Source organism: Erpetoichthys calabaricus, chromosome 10 (assembly GCF_900747795.2).
Source record: "Erpetoichthys calabaricus chromosome 10, fErpCal1.3, whole genome shotgun sequence".
Lineage (NCBI taxonomy): Eukaryota > Metazoa > Chordata > Cladistia > Polypteriformes > Polypteridae > Erpetoichthys > Erpetoichthys calabaricus.
This window is the reverse complement of record NC_041403.2, coordinates 61,131,781-61,155,068: the sequence shown is the minus strand read 5'-3', so window position 1 is coordinate 61,155,068 and position 23,288 is coordinate 61,131,781. Positions and strand designations below refer to the sequence as shown.

Genomic DNA, 23,288 nt, shown 5'->3' with positions numbered 1-23,288 from the left:
ACAATGTGCGTCTGAAATGCCGCAGACCAGGCAGGCATTGCTCCAAAAAGAAAGAACTCGACTAAACGAGATACAAAGTGAAACGGGAAACACTACAGAGTCCGCAGTGCTCCACAATGCACCGCATAATAGTTCGGAAAGAGCTTCGTAGTAACAGTGGGGAGACCCAGAGTGACACAGGCGAACGCTCCGTATTAAACATACGTCATCCTCACACGTCCACACTATACAGCATAGGTGAATCACATTACAGTGATGCATTATTAACAGTACGATAAACATCACAGTATCACAAACAAATGAAAATTATTACTCGAAAAAGGGAAAATATATTCACCACGGACCAGGTGTCATTGAAACAAAAGCAGAATAAAGCGAGATCAGAAATGAAAGAACGTCATAAACAGGTTAAACGAGGGGGCCAAACACATGGACAGCAGGTTACAGATAACGTAGACTGGAATTCAAAAGCTTCAAAAACAAAAGCTCGACTGACTGAGATACAAACTGAAACGGGAAACACTACGGGGTCCGCAGTAGTCCACAATGCACCACATAATAGTACGGGCGGAGCTCCGTATTAACAGTGGGGGGCCCCGGAGTGACACGGGCGAATGCTCCGTATTAAACGTGCGTCATCCTCACACGTGGCTGCCCAGCGGGCACGGGTTCAAAACGCCGGGGGTAGGCGAGCGAAGCGAGCAGGGGGCGGAGCCCCCTTGTTGTCTTAGAATAGATACCTCTGTAGATTATGAGCTGTGCTAATTAATAGATCTATGGCTAATTTTTAAATATGGGCACTGCATGAACAGAGATAGAGCTTTTTACTCACTTAGATGGGGCAGATTCTAAGTGACAAATGGTAGGTTTCATTTTCGAAATCCAAGGTAGAATTTCTTATTCTGTTATTGAGCTGAAATTACTAAGGTGACCATGTTCAGAAGAACAACTTCAAGCACAGTGGAGTTACTCATTCTTTATATTTTAATGGGAACTTTCTCCATATACTTGGGTTTCTTTACCCATCAGAGGGATATGTTGGTTAAAGTGATTCATAATTTCATATTGGCTTGGTTTGAGTGGCTAGGCTATGTGATGGACTGATTCCCTGTCCAAAGTCAGATCCTTCCATCCATCCATCCATTTTCCAACCCGCTGAATCCGAACACAGGGTCACGGGGGTCTGCTGGAGCCAATCCCAGCCAACACAGGGCACAAGGCAGGAAACAATCCTGGGCAGGGTGCCAACCCACCGCAGGACACACACAAACACACCCACACACCAAGCACACACTAGGGCCAATTTAGAATCGCCAATCCACCTAACCTGCATGTCTTTGGACTGTGGGAGGAAACTGGAGCGCCCGGAGGAAACCCACGCAGACACGGGGAGAACATGCAAACTCCACGCAGGGAGGACCCGGGAATCGAACCCAGGTCCCCAGGTCTCCCAACTGCGAGGCAGCAGCGCTACCCACTGCGCCACCGTGCCGCCAAGTCAGATCCTTCTTTTGGAAAAATGCTGCCGTGGTTTAGACCCATTTCCAATAACCCTCAGGTGTAATAAATGGATGAATAAATAAATGTGTGAACAGCTTTTTATCAAATTGAAAAAAAGTGGTGCACAATTCAAAACCCATGGGAGTAGAAGGTTGATAGAGTACAATAGTTTTTCCTTAACTGAACAAATAATATAACAAACAGGTATAAATTATAAACATTTCATTACCAGTTATTGACCTCCTTGGAGATAATCTCAAGCCTGTCACAGGCTCGAAATTTTATGTAAATATGGTTAACTCCGACAGTTATAATCCGATATTCAGGGTTACGCCTGAATAATGCTTGGAACAATATTTTGCTGCCATCTAGTGAATAAAATAGCATCGTGCTGAAAAAAAATCCTGAATATTTCTATATTATCTGCTACTTTATGGTAACTCATCAATATTCATGAGTAGGGTGTAACCTTGAAACAAAAAAAATATGGTGTGTAAATGAAAAGCTGTAAAGCCAGTTTTAGAACAAACTAAAATGGAACCATTAGTTGAATCAAGTGAAAGTAAATGTCAATGTGAATTGGTCATGTTGATATGGATAGTGAAACTCGATGCATACAGCATTGTATGACGAAACCGCTCTGATATACCTGCTGAATTTGGTTGCATGAAGCTTCACCAAGGTGTAGGCTTGGCAAAATAATTGCATTCAAATGGAAGGACAAGAAAGATATTACCTCCTTAAGCAGTGTTCCCTGTTCCAATGCAACTATCAATGTTCATATCTGAGGGAACTGTGGAAGTCACTGAGCCTTGCGCTGTGGTTGCCTACAATAACACGGTGGGTGGCATTGATCATGTGGATCAGGTGCTGACATTCTGCCCTCTCATGAGCAAGCAACAGAAAAAAAATTAAAAGAAAACTGCACAACAAAATATGCTTCTCTTGTCCCAATTACAATGTCAGTCTGTACATTGGTGGCTGTTTCAAAACAGATCACATGAAGAACGTGTCTGCATCAGTACAGCTGTGGATTGAAGACATACTTTACCTATCCTAGTGTATTTATGTTGATGTTTTGGTATTTGCATGCTTCTGTTACACATAATAGTGTTTTCGGCTTGTTTTCCCATGGGTAAATCTAAAACTAAGGAGGTTAAACATTACTTCATGCATTGTGGGAAAACAAGCGGATCAGGTTGCATTATCTGCCTGGTATGGTATAGGTTTGCCATGCTACAAAGAAGGGCTCAAAAACCAAAAAACAGAATGATTAGCCATTCAGAATAATGCAAATGCCACCATGAAGGGTAATTCAAGTTAATCATTACGTTAAGCTTTTGAAAAGCCTCTAATAATTTGCACAACCAGAGGACTGGGATCAAAAATACACAAGGAGACTGTGCATAAATCAGATGACATGATTTATTTACACCAGGCCACAAAGTGTTAGGCTAGACAAACTGGCACTTTCAAATAGTAGTGTGGCAGCAATGTTAACAGCGGCTAAAACTTAAACCTCAATTGTTTACATGGGAAATAAGTACATTAAAAATGAAATTCTTTTGTAATAATTATGGAATTGTAAATATGCTGCTTTACAGTGAACAGAGAACTTTTAACAGAACAATTTATTGAGCATTACTCAAAGTGTGTGGGCAATATTTCTTGACAGTGTTCACAATCCAATAATACTTGGAGAAGAAATGTCATGCCTCATCTAAAACAAGCAGACCATTTAACCTTCTTTAACTAAAACAACTGCTAACATTTCTTGTTTTTTCTTTGTTTTAGATATATATCTTCGGAAGCTGCTTTAAAGACCTAAATTCTTCCTACTATTAATATTGCTACAGTGTGTAAACAAGTTTAATGTCTAAGAGCACCTGCAGAAATATGTTAAAACCAGTACAACACTACTAGTGCAGTAAGCCTAGGTTCCTGTGCTGCCTGATACTCATTCTTTCACTGTAACCACACAAACCGCAATCACAGACTAACAAAGCTGTTTAAACAAAAGCAATATCTTGCAGATCGGGAACCCAGCCATTTGTAATCAAACAACCCACATGGGGCTTTAAGCTTCCAATAGCCCTTAATCTGCAGCTCAGTGTTTATTGTTTTCATTTTAAAATACTGATTTATAACATACGTCTTTCGTCAAAAAGTGAATGCCCAGAGGCGATAAATGAACTCTCCCCTGGGCTCTCCAAACACGAGGTGGTAAGGGCCTTGGATGCAAACTTTGCTTAACTATGAAGTAATGCTATCCCTTTCTGGGTATTAGGAGGCCAGAAATATGACAAATGTTATGAAATTTTGCTGGAGACTATTTGATTTGAAGGGCTGTAGCTTTCTAGCACAACTGAAAGGTCACATAATGGTAGCTCTGAAAACATTGCATTTCTTTCTTTTGTCTTTATTCCTATAGATCCCAATGGGCTACTTATCCCCCTTAAAATGAAATGCTTAGATCTTATGGTTAGCACTTTGAACACTGTCAGCTGGTGGAATTTTTCATCTTTGATTGACATTACTGTTATGCATCATACCTCTCAGATTCTGCTTTTGAGCTTCAAAAAGGGTAAATGAGGTAAACCTAAAACAACACAGTTATAATTAAACAAGAGAAAAAAACAACTGACGAAAAGTGAACCTGTGCTAAATCCCAAGACATAAACATGTCATTGTCTGTAGTCTATTTATAGTTACCAGTGAAAATATTAAGGTAGTAAATTGTAATTTGTTAGTCTACCAGGTTTTGACACCAAGAGTTATATTTGTTTTGCCTTAATTGTTTGGAATTCATCAGGAAATACGAAGCATGTGACCTAATGGCTAAACATGAAGTTTCAAATTCTGTCCCTCACTCTCCATGTGGCTTGTAAAACTGGCCAGATTATATTGACTTTGTCTGTGTTAGAGTAAACTTCAGAATCCATTTATTCATTTTTGCAGCACCAACGTCAAACTACCCAGAACAAATACTCTGGCTGCTTTCCCAAAAAACAACTTGAAATGGAGAGCCACTAAAACCATCTAAATATTCAAGTGCTGGTGTACTACATTTGGCAAATGTTTGCATTTCTCCTTTGTTCAGCAGCCTCTCTCATAGGTAGAACTCATGACAGCACTAGTTTTGACCATGTTCAGTCCAGTCTTATATTCCACAGTACAGTACATAACAAAACTGCCTAGAACTGCGTGATGATGCCCTATTGTAAACTCTCTAACATTAAGTTATTTATTTAGACATTATTTATCACATATTTCGAATTCTATTAATGACTTTTGATGTTTAGAATGTCATGTATTATGGTTAATGTTCTTTTATATTATTCTTAAAGGCACAGTCACTGGAGTTGAACAACTAAGCATTTCACTACATACTACTGTATGTATAATTTGAATGAGACATATAAAATTTGATTTGATTTGATTGACAAGAACTTAATCAGAATCTAAATTTTTTGCAAGGAGTCAAGAAATAAATAGCTTGATAGCACTAGACCAGTGGTCCCCAACTCCGGTCCTGGAGGGCCACAGTGGCTGCAGGTTTTCATTCTATCCCTTTTCTTAATTAGCGACCTGTTTTGGCTGCTAATTAACTTCTTTTGAATTAATTTTAATTGATTTCTTCTTGAAGTTCAATTGTTTATTTTTCCTTAATTAGCAGTCAAACAATAATGAGATACAAAATGAGACAAAACATGACCAGCAAACTGTGTCCATCACACAATATTTGAATATTTCAGGAATGCTGATCTGCTCAGGTCCCAAAAACATTTTAACAGTGCTCTTAGAAAAGAGAAAAATCAATAATTTTGGAAAAGTATGCCATTGCACAATGAGAACAGCAACAAGCCATGGAATTAAAAATGGATTTAATTAACAACAAGGATCAAAGCCTTATTAAGCAACTGGTTAGAGTGTAATTGGTTGGAGTTTGAGGCCCTGACTTAGTTGGTCTTCTGTTGGCTCACTCACTTCATATTTCATTTCTGTTGGGGTGCCATTTAATGATGAAGAAAGTCAGGGGAATGAATCTTTAAAAACAAGTCAATTAAAATGAAATGAAAAGGAATTAATTAGCACCAAAAACTGGTCACCAATTAAGAAAAGGGTTAGAATGGAAACCTGCAGCCACTGTGGCCCTCCAGGACCAGAGTTTGAGACCACTGCACTAGACAGTGCTAGACAAAAGAAGTATAGCATAGAAAGTTATGAAAACTGTGAGCCCCAAAAACAGAGTTGTTTTGACCTATTGGAAAATAGGCTGAACTTGATCCAGTGCTAGGCTGGTTCTGCTTTACTACCCTTTTCAAAACAAATACTTTAGATTTTTTAACCAACACCTTTGTTAGAAGAATTGAGAAGTAACAAGAACCACAGTTTCTTGATTTCTAAAAACCGCATAAAATTTGATTTCCACTTGAAAAAGAATATCCATTTCACTGCTACTTCACAGCTAACTGAACTAGTCTATCCCTCTACTGGTGCAAGATGATTCTATTTATTAATTTGGAATGCATGCCAACATTTGATTTCTTCTAGTTTGGAATAGGGAACAGCTCCCCTATATAAGTCTATGTCTGCTTTTCAGACAGTGTTACAATAGCTCATCTAGAAAAACCTCTGAGCTTATTTGTGAAAATGGACAAAGTAATCAGAAATTTGCAGAAAAACTAAATGCACCCACTGAAAAGAGTTCTACATTTAACATAAGTAAACCATATCTAAACATATTAAAATCTGATCTAACACATAACACTGAAAAAATGCTGCCTGGGGAGAGGCCTTCTTCTGGACCCTAGACCTAATTGAGCCCTGATATGACTTTTCTTTATTTTGAGGTCTTCATACACTTTTATGCTATTTTTTTTTCTTGCTTTTTCTCACTTTTTCCTCTTTAATTTATACTCACATAAATTAAAATTAAAAGAGCTGAAATATTTTCTGTTGTGTTGATATTGCTATATTCCCAACAGCATGTTTGTTCTACACAATTGTGTGTTTGTTATTTTGTTAGTTTTATGTTATTTGTTTTTTCATTATTATTCTAATAACTAAAGTTTGTTCAGACTGGTCACTTTCTTTGCACTAAACATTTTGGCTTTCTTGAGAGTTACTCCATCTTGTGAGCATTCAATTTTGCAGATGCTCTGGAAACCTTTAACTTGCCAGTGGCTTCTTCAACTCATGCATGCATTAGACACAATACAGTGTTTATGTTCTCCTGTACCAGTATTTAATTCTGTTTACATTACTCTTTTGTTGCTTTTCATGCATGAAGTACAATGAGTTTCTACCTTATTTATATTTTTTTGGAAATACTGCTTGTCACTTCTCCTTAATTTCATTCACTTTTTATGTTTATAAACCAGATTCAGAAAGTATTCAGACACTTTTACCATTTTCACATTTTACTATGTTGTAGCAATGTGTTAAAATCGTTTTAAATTTATTTAGTATTCCAGAAAAATGAAGCATAAACAGAATGTTATAATTTTTTGCAAATTTATTAAAAATAAAAAAAGTGAAGTATCACGTTGAAACAAATATTCACACCCTTTGCTATGACTCTTGGCACTTGGGTCAGATGCATCCCATTCTATTAATCATCATTGAGATGTTTCAATACCTTGTTTGCAGCCCAACTGTAGTCCATTCATTTGGATGGACTGATCAGAAAAGGCACATACCTTTCTATAGAAGATCCCAGGGTGGAGCAAAAACCAAGCCATGTAGCTGAAGGAATTGGCTGCAGAGCTTAGAGACAGCGTTGTATTGAGACATAGATCTGGAGAAGGCTACAAAAAATCCCACAGCAATGAAAGTCCCCAAGAGCACAGTTGCCTTCATAATTTTTAAATGGAAGAAGTTTGGACCAACCACAACTCTTTCTAGAGCTTGCCACCTGACCAAACAGAGCAATAGTGGGAGAATGGTCATGGTAAGAAAGGTCACCAAGAACACTTATGTTTAGCTGCAGAGAACCTGTGTGGAGATGGGAGAAACCTCCAAAAGGACAGCCATCACTGCAACAGTCCAACGATCTCAGCCTTATGACACAGTAGATAGACAGAGCCTCTTCTCAGTAAAAGACACATAGAAGCCCACATGGAGTTTGCAAAGAGGCAGCTAAAGTGCTCTCAGATTATGAGAAACAAGACTATCAACCAGGCACTGCTCTTCATCGGTGTAATACTATTCCAAGAGTGAAGCATGATGGTGGCAGGTGGCAGCATCATGCTGTGGGCTTTTATCTCAGCAACATGAACTAAAAGACTAGTCAGAGTTGAGGGAAAGTAGAACGGAGCAAAATACAGAAATATCCTTAATGGAAACCTGCTCCAGAGTGCTCTGGACCTCAGACTGTGCCAAAATTTAAAATTCCTACAAGGCAATGATCCTAAGCACAAAGACGAATCAACAGTGGCTTTGAGAATGTTCTTGAGTTGCCCAACTAGAGCCCAGATGAACATCCTTCCAGAAACCTGAAAACAGCAGTCCACCAACGGTCTCCATCCAAACTGATGGAGCTTAAGAGGGTCTGCAGAAAAAAATGGCAGAAGTCCCCTAATGCAGGTGTGCAAATCCTTGTTGTGTCATACCCAAGGAGACTCTCTGACAAAGGGGCTTCAACTATAGTAAGTACTGAGTAAAAAGTTTGAATACTTGTGTCAATGTGAAATTTCATTTTTGCGTTTTTAACAAATTTGCAAAAATTTCTAATATATTTTTGCTTTGTCATTCTGAGGTATTGAATGTTGCTTGATGGGGGGAAAATGGATTTAAATGAATTTAACAAAAGGCAGCAACACAGCAAAATGTGAAAAAAGTTAATTCACTGTATATGTTCATATAAGTGTAATCTGATTCTTTCATCTTTTCACTATTATTATTTTTTGTTGTTTTGACTCACCTAACCATTTATAACCAGATTTTTCTGTTTCACTTTTATTTATAACATTTTGTTTGTTTTTTCATTTATATTTATATGTTTTTCCTTGGATTACATACTTCAGTGTCCAGGGATTTTTACTTGGTTATAATAATTTTTGATATTTAATGTGATTTTGTTTTAGTGTACAGGTTTATGTATTGTTATTTTCTACTCAATTTGTTCAACACCAAGATTTTGATTTTTCTTATACGATCATTCTTTTTTTTTGCAATTTTGTGCTATTTATCTGAGTACTAGCCATTACACAAGATAAGTTTCCACTTTAAATCCGCAAATGATTCAAAGATGGAGAAAGAATGGGAATGAACATGCAGTTTAAAAGTGGCGTTAGTCTTCCGTTTTTATTTTATCTTCAAGTTCAGACTGAGAATTTGACATGAAGAGACATAGGTTGCCTGAAGAGTTTTAGTGTGGCCACAGTCTCAGTCTGAGGCTAATTGAATTTCTAAATTGTAAGCATGGTGCACTAAACAGGCTCAGTCATGAGAGGCACTGAATGAGCCACTCCTCAGCATGGCTCGTTACTTACTATCGCATTTTCTTATTGTAAAATTCTATAGAGAGAAAATTGTTGGTACATTCAATAGAGTCCTATACACTACAATTAAATGAATCCAGGTTTCCTAAAAGTAGTAGAAAAACAAAGCACTAACTTTGATTGCATACAAAATCCTCAGTAATCAAGAAACAAGAAGCCTCATTAAATGATAAGACACAGAAATGAGCTCTTCTGTGTGAGCGACTGGTTACAATGAAAACAGTGTTTGAGTAGCCAGGAAAAGCACGCTCTACCGTAATGACATAAAACACCCGCTAAGTTGTACAAACAGCTGTAGAGAATTGAGTAAGCTATTTTGAAAATGCAATATCAGTGACAGCTGGAGCAAAAACGGGTGGTTAGATCCTGGGGACTGGAATGCTTTTTAAATTGAAAGATCTTTAGAAATTTTTAAAAATAAAATTTCATTCAATTTTACCTTAGTCAGTTTAATATGAAAATGTCTTTAAAATACTAAACATATATTTGCAATTATACACAATTATTGTTGAACCTGACTATACAGGTTTGTGCTTACTAAAAAGTAGTCCACATATGAGAGCATTTTCCTTGATATTAACAATTAGGCGCAGGAGAGGCGCAGTAGGGAGATGTGTTGAAATTGCAGAGACGTCAGTGCTGTGCCATGTATTGGTTTTCCACTCTACATCAGCCCTCTTTAACAATCAGCCTTGACAATGTTTAGCTTATCTTCAGTAGATGATCTTTGGTAAGTCAACATAGTTATTTTTATTAATAAATTAAATATATTTCACTGAAATTTTGAAAATATGGGTGCTTATTTTTATTAAAAAACAGATGAAGTGAACGCATTAATGATACAATATTTTCAAAGAAATAAAACTTGCAGACACAGGCTGGCTGGCACTGGCATTTCAAATAGTTTCATCACTAAGCCAAATTACCCACCAGCCTGTATTGGCACTTGTTACTGTATATATTTTACAATACTCTCCTACTTTATACAATGCCACTATAAAATCTATAATAATTATCATAAAGCAAGTTTTGTATTGACATTACACCCCTGATTGTTTGTCATTTCTTAATATCTTATTCTTCATTTCTTACCTCAGTTTTGGTTGGATCCATCCAATGTTTGATTGTATCAGCTGTGAAGTTATGGAGGAGTACTACTGGGTCATTAAGCGCAATAACACAAGACGGGTAGCAAACAGCACCTAGAAGGTTATATGCATTGAGATAAGCACATACTGAGTGATAATTCTTAGGGTTTTCTTTCATAATGAGCAAAAGACTAGCAGTTAAAAGAAACACTTTGACAGATTTTACTTCTTTCATTTCGCATTCCAGATTTTAAACTTGTATTCGCACATGTGACAATAACAAAATACTACCGTTACTCAGTTTTCCCAGCCAAATATAAGACATGCTATATCAAATGAATTCCCTGAAAAGTAAGAGAGCTGTTTTTCTTACCAACATCGTACCCTTCTTCACAATTGTACTCCACTAAATTGATATTAGTTGGAGGCAAGCAAGAACCTTGCAGTGTGGTGCACAATTTGAATTCCTCTGTCCATGTGCCTTCTTTACTGCAGCGAATAGTATACTAAGAAAAAAGAGAACAAAATTTCAAAAATTTGCACAGTCACCCAATGTTTATCAAGTTAACTCTGCCCAATGGAGGACAAAATCATGCATTCAAAATCTATATATGCACTATTGCAAGTATTGATAAATGCAACATGGAATCTGAAATTTAACCATAACATCTTGTGGATGAAAGTCATGTTCATAATGAACTATTTTTTATCTGTTTACAATTTTCCTGGTGGGTATTGTATATGGACAATAATGCATTATTGTATATGTAATAACACAATATTAAACTGTACAAAAGTGGATCCTTCTGAAAGATGGAATATTAAGTATGAAGTTTCCAACTCTGTTTCCCAACAACTTCATTGTCTGTCAACTTTAATTCCCGACAAGTTTTTAATTCAAGGATAATTCCGGCATCTCACTACATCTGTTTTTTACTTTTTTTGTTTTGTTCACCTCTTTTTGCATTATCTGTTTTTATAATGACAATTCACATTTATTGCATTTATTTTTTGAAGAAACATTACACATCACTGTGCTGCTTTGAAGATGTTTATGGGGCTGCGTTTAGTGTATTATAGGCACATTTAAACATTTGTATATTTCGCTAGCATTAAACACTATGCTTTAGGTGAAACGTGTATACTGGTTATAGTCAGCACCTTCTCATTTGCACCTGTGTCTGGTCTTGAATGTTTCCATTATTGTCTTCCTGAAAGGCATAGGAGTTCAGCATTTCTCAAAGTTTGGGAACAGAAGCCAATAAGCAGGCATCGGACCTGATGGCAGTATTAAGTCATTATAACCACTAGGTACAGCGTTTTTGAAAATGAAAGTTTAGTTTAGTTTAGTCCTACTCTTAGCTTTCATGCGTTTAGTCTAACTTAACATAACGCTTGTGATTTACGTTAAAGCTAGTTCTTTTTTATTTATGAATTTTAAATTTCTAACCTTCCAAACTAATGGGTGTGTATTTATGTATCAGGTTACCTTGAATAAAACAATAATTAAAAGCACATATACTGTCAGCTGTAAACTGATTATAGGACAACCACGTTTGCTACAATATTAGAGAATCTATAATATGACACCTGAAAAATAGTAAAACAATCTGTAAATAATGATGTACTGATCATGAAAACAGTTTAAAAAAATGCACTACTAATGTATATTAAGCAATGGTGTTCTCCCTTTTTTAGCTGTCAAAGACTGCTGGAGGTTGACAGAATTTTCTTGTATATGTCATTTAATCAGTGCATTCAGTAATTATACTGTATTAGAGTCTATACAGAAACAGTTAATATCATTTTTTTAAAAATCATCAACAAAATTTTGATCTACTAATTTCCTGCGGCACATAGTTACAGCAGACAATAAGCAGGCATCAGACCTGATGGCAGTGTTGAGTCATTATAACCACTAGGTACATATTTGTATACTAGGTACACATTTGTATGTTCCAAATACACATTGAACTTTAACTTGAATGAATTATTTTGACAAAAACAGGGAAAAATACAAGGATCTATGACCTCTTTATTTCTTTAAAATTTTCTCAAAAAATAAATATGAATAAATAACTACATTCAATTGAATTTGATATATTTCTGTATTGCACACTTTTTATTTAAAACCTCAGACTGGTGTACATGTTAAAATATTTAAAATAAGAACAGAAAATAAACATGAAGAGCAATAAATCAACAATCAATTACTGCCATAAATCCACTTTGATTTATACATAAAAATCTTTCCTTATTCGATTCCTACTTTTGATTCAAAATTTGGAAGGCAAATTACTGTTATAATAAAACACTGAGGGTCTTCATATTAACAGACGAAGCAGACTACAACTCTGTAGTTGGGATTTCTGAATATAAGATACCTTTGCTAAATTTCTAAAAAACTAAAAAATTCTTCTTCTTGATATTTTGTTTTCTTAGAGAATTACAGCAAAATTAATACAGAAAATTTATTGATTACACTTTCACAAACTAGCTTTTAACAGTCTAGAAACATTATATTAAGTATGCTATTTTAAGAAATGATAGCACTTTTCATTGCTCTACACCTTGTTTAAAAGGCTTATAATATGTTGTTAATAGTAAAATTAGTCCTAAAACAAAATCTTGATTTCTCACTTTGTTTCCATTGTGTCCTCATGCATTTATACTGAAATTAGACTTTGATTGTGCCCCTTTTATTGTTCCATGGAGCTGTGAGGTCTCATATTGTAGCAGCAGCCAGTCAATGATCATATAAATTATAATAGGGTATAAACATTTTTGTTCTTGTTCTATTGGTTTATGGTTTCACATTTTTATTGAAAGCTAATAGTTGTATCTGATAATGGTTAAAAAAAGCTATTAACATTAAATAAGCATGTGTTGTCATTTTAATTATTGTGTGTTGAACATAAGAGAGAAAGACCAAGCTCTTTTAAGTGAGAGAATCAACCAAAATTTTCTTTATTTTGAATTTTAAGTAAGTGTCTTGGTATTTTTTAATCTTATTTCCCCTTTAAACATCACTTATCTGATAGCTTCCTTTTAATTTTCAAAAGCTTCCTTGATTAATGGGGAAAATAACTTCTGTTATATTTTTTGTGCACTATAGTTCTATGTCTATGCAGAGATTACTGTAAAGTGGTAAGCATTTTAAGTTAAGACACATTTACAAATACAATGGTGCAGCTCAAGCTGGATGAATTAAAGAATTAAAATTGAATTCAATAATTGAATCATTTGTTACATTTGTTTGTAATTGTGTTACATTCAAAAAGCAGCAATATATGGATTGCAATTTCTGTTTAAGAAGGCACTAACAGAAATTTGTAACCTCCATATTTAGTACTCACCCTTTCATCAGAATCAGGACACTCAAGTGTGCACTGGCTGTCAAACTCCAGGCCATTGGTACAAGTGTACATTCCCTCAAATACAGGGGGAGGAGGAGGACAGAGAACAGGACTGCAGCCTCCCTTCTCCCAGTAGCCCCCTTCTAAACATTCAATCTTCAGAAATTTCCTGACAGCAAAACAAAATATAAATTGTAATTTATTCATTTCTGAACTGTCTTACTCCAATAAGGGGGTATACAGAATCAAAGCTTACCCTGTCAGAGCTGGACCTAAGACAGGAATCAGTCCTGCACTAGAAGACTGAAGGAGTCAGTCCATTGCAAGGCAGACTTTCTCAGCAAACTGTCTAACTAGGGATGTGAGAGGAAACCAGCATACACAGGCAAAACGCAAAGAAAACATGTAATCTCCACAGCTGGAATTGTAAACAGGGCTCTGACTATTGGGCCAATTACCAGTAAATTAAAATTATTACTCAACAAGTTCAGATGGCAAAGTACAGTAGTTAGCATTGCTGCCTGGCAGATCCAGCTCCTGGGTCTGAATTCTGCACCCAGGTGTGGTCTGTGTAGATTTGTCTTCACATTCTCCAGTTTTCCTCTCCCACCCCTTAAGATGTATGTGCTCGGTTGAATAGTAACTGTAAACTGATGTTGTATGAGTATGGGTGTATACATGAGTGTGCCATGTGAATGTTTCTACCATGTGCCTAATGTTTTTATCACAGGATCCCCCCACCCATGACTATTTACATTAAATAGATCTGAGACTGTTATGCTAATACATTATTAAAATGCACAAAATAATGAAAACACAAAACTGTGTACCCACAGTGATTGATGCGGTCAACAGCTGGTGAGGGTGATTGACATTAAATAAATTATTTTTCAACAAGGCTCCTAAAATGACAATTCTGTCTGGATGCTCCTCTCACATCCCAAGGGCATGATGAGTAGCATTATTGATCACTCTGAACTCTTTGATTCGATGTGTGCATGATTGTGCCCTGTGATGAACTGACGTTCTATACAAGGTTGCTTCTTGCTTTGCACCCAACCCTGCCATGGCAACCTCCAGTTTTACATGATCCCTCTACTAGAAACAGAAGCTCCAGAAATGGATGGATGGTGTTGTGGACATGCACTTAATAATGTTAATTACAAAAATGATTACAGTGGCACTTTTGAAAGCTACAAATACACACCACACTGACCCAGCCTTCAAAATAACTGTAAAAAGCCGTGTTTACACAATGCAGACAACTAAAAACTCACTTTCTTGCTGTCTTGTTATGTGTGCCGGTGACATAATACCCAGGGTTACACTTATAACGGCATATAGACCCGACACTATGCCCTTCTTGTTGACAGCGTGGCACCATCAATTTTGCGTTGGGAACAAGCGGAGGTAGGGTGCATTCCAGTTTGCAGTAGGCTTCAGGAAAGGACCACAGTCCGTCTTCTAGACAATCCAGCCAGTTTCGTCCTCCTGCCAAGAAATGCATAAACAAAAAACAGCACATTCAGAAAAACAGTAGCTATCTCTGGCTTCATGTCTAAATGTGCTGTTCTCCACATCAGAGAGAGAGAAAGTGCATTTCAACATCATTCACAATCTGTTCACTTAAAAGTTGTCTTGAACTTGGAAGAGGGCAGAATGACTGACTTAGTGGCTGTAATGTGCTTGGTGGCTAAGGTGTCAAGGAGAGATGGGATCATTTGCGAAAGACAAGTCACTACATTTATTCGCAGTCCACATGTTTATTTCTGTGGCTCACTATCAATAAAACGAAATATTAAAAAAAAAAAAAAATAGAAAATCACAAACAAAACAAAGCACGGTAGTCTGGTACATCTGGAGTCACTTTACTGAAAACCACAGCATTCCAAACTTACCGTGGGGTCCTCTCTCTCTCTCTCTCTCTCTCTCTCTCTCTCTCGCGTTCCCTTTTTGATTTACTGTAAACATGAGAAGTGCTTCTCAGACTGCTGTGTGTGCATGTTAACACTGAAGCACATGCGGCAATCAAAATGAAAGCAATAATTGAACAGGCACCCTGTATCGGATTGTTTGAAGGGCATGTGGAGTAGTATACAGTCACTTACTTCACACGGCCAAGGCAGCCTCACTTCAAAGACTCAACAGTCATACTAAACTCTTCTCAGCTGGCAAAACAGTTTCATTTTTTAAGACTGAAGTCAAGTCTTAAAGTGTTGTCTGATGTGGTTCAGGAGTCAATGTCTTTAAAAAGCCCAAATACAGCAACAAGATTATTTTACAATCCAAAATGCATTTTTAATAGTTTGTTAAGCAATGGGACATGAAAGTTTAAAAGGCCGATACAGTGGGTTCTAATTAAAATACAGCAAACACAATCATCCATCCATTTGTCTGTTTATTTATTTTTATTAATTTTTATATAGTAATACAGGAGACTAACCTGACAACAACTGAGTGAATAAAAACACCCATCTGCAGGCAGGATGCACATAAAACATGAAAGCACATACATTCGCCACATGGGTGACAAACAGTAATCCACCTGTAGATATCTTAGAAACGTACAACTTAGATTTTGAAAAGGATTTGGCCCAAGCACAAGAAAGACATGCCAACTAGATAAAAAAGGGAAACTAAACCATATTTCATCAGAGAAACAATGCTTTTGAAGCAGCTTAGTGGTTTTGCAATAGAAGAAGGCATTTACTCTACCATACTGCGTTGTACAGACAGAGTATCTTATATTCAGTATAAATGTCTATGAATGGAAGTGTGTGTGTCTGTTTGTCTGGCCCAGAAGTGAGATGTGGAGTCGGGGTAAGAGCTCCACCTCCGAGGATACACAAGCGAAGCCGGCATGTCGGCAAAACAAAACCTCCGAAGAAAGAGTCACTCGCTTAGCCGCTAATACAGAAGAGAGGCAAGCACGTCGGCAAAACGAAACCTCCAAAGAAAGACAAAGTCGCTTAGCCGTTAATGCACAAACGATGCAAGTACATCAGCAAAACGAAACCCCCTAGGAGAAAGATGCCCAGAGCAGTTCCTTTCAATTACCTGATTTCAATAGTTTCTAGGACTCCATGCTTTTTACAGAACGAGCTTACACAGCTAGTACTATTATAAAATGGCATTAAAAGCTGTCTCACAAAGTTCATACCTGAACAACCTTGTCCAGTATTGTGTTCATAAGCATTACTTATGAATGCTTTGAAATACCTACTTTTTATTTTTATTTTTTCTTGCAGCCTCCTGACTCACTAGTATGAGAAAACTGCCACATATTACATACTGTCTTGATATCTAGTTATGCAAGATGTCAAGCTTTTCGGGGCTCCCCTCTATGTTTGGCTGTAAAGACGTAAGGAACTTTAGGCCATTTTTGAGCCATATATCATGCGAGAAATGATACCCTGATGATAAAGTAAACCAATGGATACCTTCAGCAAAAATGATCAGAAGGACTTGACGTTGTGCATGTCACATCATACGACTCAAGGAGTTAACATCATAATGGATATGAGGGGATCAAAGTTGGGAAAAATGGGGATAGTGAATATTGGCATGTGGAGTGTTGTTTTATGCTATTTTTGAGGTTACTGATCATGAATATGATAATAATTTTGATACTGAATCCTTTACTGGTGGTCTTAGCCCTCTAAGAGCCACTCCAAGAAGTTTAAAAATGACAAATTTCAAAAATAAACATGTAGGGTATTGTTTTAGACTATTTCAAGGTTATTTATTATGAATATATTATTATTTTTTATTTTTGATGATTTACTAGCCCTCCAAAGAATCCCTATAAGAGGGTGAAATATAACATATTTCTATTACAATTGAGAAAATTTGGTCTTTAAACATTTAAATTGAAGCACATGTTTTAACATTTCAAATGTTGGACACAACTGTTCTTGTTTATTTGTTTATTTATGTGCTTTTACCTCCTGAAGTAATTAATTACATTTTGTATGAACACCCAGAACTAGGGTGGCTTATGCTAAATCAGACTTTTCCCACAATACTAGGTTTTAGATTTTAAATTCATCTGAGTATATCTTTCTAGTCTTTATAGCACAGCACTTTGAGATAAATTTGAATTTAAAATTCACTTTATGTTACATTTTTCAGGAATGGATGAGCTCCTTCTTAAAGTAGGGGAAGTATGCACCCCTGTTAAACTAGCATCTGATTTAAATACAATCACTAAGATAGCATCTTACACTGAATGTCAAATTGAATTTATAAGAAGTCCACCTAAATGCAGCACCACTTTTGCTTTTGAAGTTGTTTTCGGAAAGATTCAAAATAGAGCAATCTCATATCACAGATTCCCATATTCGTATTCAAGTTATAAAGAGAATAATTTCATATCACAGCCTTCTATGATTGTTTCTAACCCCTTAACAGCACAATCTCAAAGTATAAATAGAACAATGTCATAGTGGAGCCCTTCACATTTGAACGTAGCCCCTAAATAGCACAAACTATAGCTCGTTACACATTTTAAAGTCTTTATAGAGCCAGTTAAATTCTGAATATAATATTTTAGTAAGGGCCCCTTCATTTGAATGGCCACTCTAAAGAGAACAGTCTCTTTGCAGTCATTAAATAGTAACATAAAGTCTAAATAAAATGATCTCACAGTGCAGCAAATAAATAAGACAATGAGGCAAAACTTTGTGTTTTTGTTCTGATACTGTTTATCAAGATTGAAATACGTCAAAAAACATTAAAACATAAGGGATATTTAAGATTCCTCAGCTTCATTGTCTTTCACAGATAATTCTATTAAAAACAAAAAATGCACTGAAAGAGTAAAAGCATGGTCAAGCCATCCAATTAAATGGGATATTCTATTAGTATAAGAACTTGCTTTTAATTAATCCAGTGGCATGAATGACTGTATATACTGCAGGTAGCTACCCAAAGCAAGTCATTATGGTGGAGCAAAATCAATTTAGCAATTTATATGGTTTCTTAGAGTGCTCATTCATTAAAATGATGAATTGTCCATTGTTAAATAGAATTGAATAGACATGAGACAAAAATTGTACCGAATTTTGCAATACAAAATACAGCCAATGCAAAATATGGCCTTGTATCATGTATTGTACATTGTATGACATTACCACATGATTGAAATGAAACACAACAGCAGTCCAAAATGTATTTCATCAAATGCAGGGAAATGAAAAATCTGATTGAAAAACTAGAACTAATATATACTGTACCATGATAAACTTGCTGCACTTTGGCAGAACCCTTAATCACTATCTGTATAATGATATGAAGGTAATAGTACACAACATGGACATCACTGTACATGAAAGTGGGCTGTGTCTGCAGGTTAAGAATTTTGTACACACTCACATGAATCAATACGACAACTGCACTGTTTCACAAACGCACCACTACATCATACCTCTAGAATCTGGGATGACTATTAAATCATCATTTCTGATGCTAACCCTTGAACCATTAACACAGTCATTCCCATCACTGCAGAATAGGGTGGAGCTGAATATTTGGGGCGGGTCTCAATGTTGTTGATACGCAATGCCAGTCAGTTATTTCCATAGATAATGGCCACTGTGCTCTGATGATGTCCTTGTGGCAGTCTGCCTAACAGAGTGGGGCTGATTCCCTGGCTGCAGGAGGTGTACTTGTGCGTTCACATGCTGCAATTCACTCATATTGTCACGTGTGTTGCTTACATCTCACTCACATTATTCTGTGCTTCAAAACTCAAAAAAGATCCTGGAATAATTGGAAAAGATGAAGAAAAAACAAAAGGCAATTAATTTCTTTGAATATCTTTTTTGACTATATGTACAAAACAGGGAGAAATCCCACATTTTACTTGTACTTTTGATATCAAATACTTGAAAACTACTACTTGAGTAATTTTCTCACAGTAATTTACTCTTCTAAAAGGGTTTCTCTACTTTTACTCAAGCATGGCTGTTGGTAACTTTATAGAACATACCCCTACAGAGGATACAGTCATAAGCAATCACATGGAGGGGAAAGTGATACATAAAACCTCATCTACTTAGATAACATTAATTATTGATAGGGAGTCCTACTGTCTATAGAGCCTTAGCAGGGGAAATGGCTATATAAGCCCACTACCATTCTACTGGCAAATAGGATTGGGATACCTTGATAATGTAAGATGCATTGGCCAGCGATTACCATTTCATGGGGAAATTGATATCTGAAACCTGTCCCATTTAAATGGCTAGTTGTATGAGAGCACAACCTGCAGAGATTGGATGCATTGGTAAGTGAATGTTCATAAAGAGAGAGATGAGACTGCATGAATTATTGATCATAAGTCCTACTTCCTAAGTGATTGTCTATATGGGGATATATAAAGCCACATTCATTAATATTCAGTATTTTTTATTAAGTTTAAGGACTTCATCACAGTATATAAATCAGCAAAAGGCACATTACCAAATGTTATTCAAATCAGATAAGATATCCCTCTCCCTTCCTATTTAAAGAGTACAGAAATAAAGAGGTTCAATATGAAGGCATTATTCAAAGATACTGAAATATCCAAAAGGTTAGCAATCATTCACAATGCCAAATTAATTGGGGACAACATTCCCAATGCCTGTCAGTTTCGAAAGAACTTTTGAACCATACTGCACTGCATCAAGTGAGTTTAACTTTTCTAAGCCTAAGTAAAACAGGACATCCTTCTCCCATTGAGACTGGTAGTTTTAGTTTAGGATTTTTATAGTTCTTCAAGCTTAACAATGAAGGTTAAGCTATGACAAAATGATAGTTCATTAAACAGTAAGTACCATCAAGTGTTCCCCCCAAAAAGACCTGATAGAGAATTAAGTGTTACTGCAAAACCATGAGTGTTCAAACAATAAAGAAAAGATTTTATTTCAATAAAGACCGAACAGAGGACAATCTGAAAACACCTGATCCAGGGAAGCAAGTGTCAGCCTACATTGCACACAATTAGGGTCTTGACCCAGATAGCTTTTAAATAGTATGAGTTGAGAAAAATGTCTATGATGTTACATTTGGATGTGCATTAGACCATGTTTTACATCCATTGAGAAAGAGTGTATTTTATCGATGGCTGACTTCTATTTTTTTTTTATCTGAAAATTTAATTGAAAGGCCCCATTCTCAAGTCTTGTCTAAGATTACCTAGAGGTGAACTTGATGGAAATAATGCCACAGTTATTCTAAAAGTGAATTGTTCAGAGGCCCTCGGCACACTGAAGGGGCTCTTTAACTGAACAACACAGAGCAGCATTCGCGCAAGAGTTTCTCAGACAATAATTGCACTGTAAAATGGAATGAAAGCATGAGAATGCTGCCATCTGGCTTACTGTCTCCATTGGGTGAGTATAGCATTTCTTACTAGTGATGTAGTAAAATAGGGATGCATTATTTGATACATTATTAACCAAAGCTAGATTTATTCTTCTAAAGTATTATTTTATGTTATGAGACACAAGTTAAACCGTATTAACTGTATTCCAGCTGTACAAGCTTCTCTGAGATATAAGCTAAGGACAACAATGACCTGTGTGTAAAATACTGAAGAAATGATATGAATGTGTTCTGCTTTCTGGAACAAAAGAAAACTAGAAAAAGCTGCACTTAAAAGTTAAAATGGAAAAGAGACCATATTATAACAAACACCACACACCCCTTATATTCAGCTTAAATAACTACTAACAAACAATTTAAAAAGCCTTACAAGAAGTGTTCATGCATAGGAAAACAACTTCTGAAGAATGGACTGAGGAAGATGTGGCACATCAGTGAAGAGGGAAACAGATAAGATGAAATAATGAGAATATTCAGAGAGGAACGCTTAACTGTGATCAATTGCAATACTTTGTATAACTGGAACAAATATTACTTCACGATTGTCTATTATTTTGTCCTGAAAGCATGCCATTATGCTGAGCAAATGTTTATCTGCCAATGTGCCAGTTCATTTCAGAAGTGACATTTTGCCTGAGCCACATTTGTTCTAGCATAATGAAAGTAAGTATTCCACTCTGTCAGGTATAGCTGATTTCTGAGAACCCTGGCTTCAGTCTTGAAGGTTGCTGTGAGTTTACTAGGAAAAATAAATCCAATATAATGCTTTCTCCATGCACGAAGGCACAGTATAGTGTTTTATGCAGTGTAGAAAACTTTATGGAAGTTTTTACAGCACAATTTCAGACATTTATTTTACTATGAAAGCCCTTGTGCATAACCCTGTTAATGGACAATAAAAAATAATAAATATTTTAAGGGGATTCAAAACATAGAACATGCCATTTTACTGATTTGGAAAAAAAAATCAATAAAATTAATGATTGTAAAATTATAAATAACACCTTCTGCCTATTCAACATTTCTTATGAGGCCCATGGGCAGTCCCCCCCAAGAAGGGATGTGATAAATATTTCTTTGGGATAGAACTGGCCTAAGCAAAACATGAGAAAAATGTTTTAATATTTGAAATGGAATAAAACTGTCTGCCCCAATGACAATCACAGGCTCGGCAAAGTAAGTGTGTGAAACATTGGAGTAAATTCAGGATGGTGTCACTCATTTACAAACAGGAATTTGTAATTAGCTGCATAAAAATGCCTAAGAGTGATAAAATGTAAATAATTTTAATCTCTGTAGCTAATCTAAAAACAGTAAAAAAATAAATTAAAAAAAATCAGCTTCAGCATAAATGTAAAACAAATCAAAACAAAAAGGTCGTTTCTATTATTTTGAGTATATAGATTTTGGAATGTATTCACATATTTGCTCCAGACCTTAAACCTTTCACCGATAAAAAAAAACTCTTTAAGAGAAATATTAAAACAAGATTGAAAAAGCATACAGTATACCCCTAATTATTATAACATGTTTAACTATAGTTTGATGCAGCCAATCATCTTTAGAAGCCTCATGCAGGAATCAGTTGAATATAGTCCATTTATGTACTATAACAGTGTTTCACATAGGTTTAGGTTAAATACACGGACATTGCAGCTGGTTAATACAGCTCCTAATGAAAAGCACATAACGGAGACAAAACACATCTGGGATGAGACTAATAAAAGCCACAAAGCAGATATTAAAACTTAATTGAAGTAAATGAAAATCCTCTAAAGTACTTCACAAAAATGAAAGACATTTTAGATAACTCTGAAATAAGCATATTGCAGTTATCAATTAAGACTGGAAAAATACTCAGAGACTGGGAAGTTGCCATTGGTACTCCAGTCTTGCTTCTGTATAGCATCAGACTGTAGAAAGTGCAATCAAAATATTTTTAGAGGAAAAAAATGCATAAAAGTAATATCTATCTATCTATCTATCTATCTATCTATCTATCTATCTATCTATCTATCTATCTATCTATCTATCTATCTATCTATCTATCTATCTATCTATCTATCTATCTATCTATCTATCTGTCTATCTATCTATCTATCTATCTATCTATCTATCTATCTATCTATCTATCTATCTATCTATCTATCTATCTATCTATCTATCTATCTATCTATCTATCTACATTATAATAAAACACATACGTCTGTGTGTCCAGTCTCTCTGAGTAATCTGATAGTTCAGTTTGGCTTTGGTGTGATTGGTCACTTTGGCTATGGTGATGCAACGAATGAGGAAGTGCGAGTGTGAGACGCACCAAGAGGACTAAATGCGTATGAGCCACACAGAGAGAGTCGGCAGCAAAGACAGCAAGTATAAAACCAGACATGAAACAAGAGAGGTACCTTAACTAAAGAGTATGAGACTCAGATTTTATAGGAACGTGCTCAAGAGAGGAAGAGACAGTGAAG

General features: G+C 36.0%; 1 protein-coding gene across 2 annotated transcripts in view; it reads right to left on the bottom strand.

Moving 5' to 3' along the window:
• Positions 1–23,288, bottom strand: part of pappa2 (pappalysin 2) — a 240,043-nt gene that overhangs the window by 53,632 nt on the left and 163,123 nt on the right. For both annotated transcript variants that reach the window (XM_028810464.2, XM_051933196.1), the window contains exons 17-20: positions 14,727–14,940; positions 13,450–13,618; positions 10,467–10,599; positions 10,098–10,207 (exon numbers count right to left, since the gene is read on the bottom strand). In XM_028810464.2, coding sequence (XP_028666297.1) covers positions 10,098–10,207; positions 10,467–10,599; positions 13,450–13,618; positions 14,727–14,940 — 626 coding nt within the window. The remainder of the gene's footprint in view (positions 1–10,097; positions 10,208–10,466; positions 10,600–13,449; positions 13,619–14,726; positions 14,941–23,288) is intronic.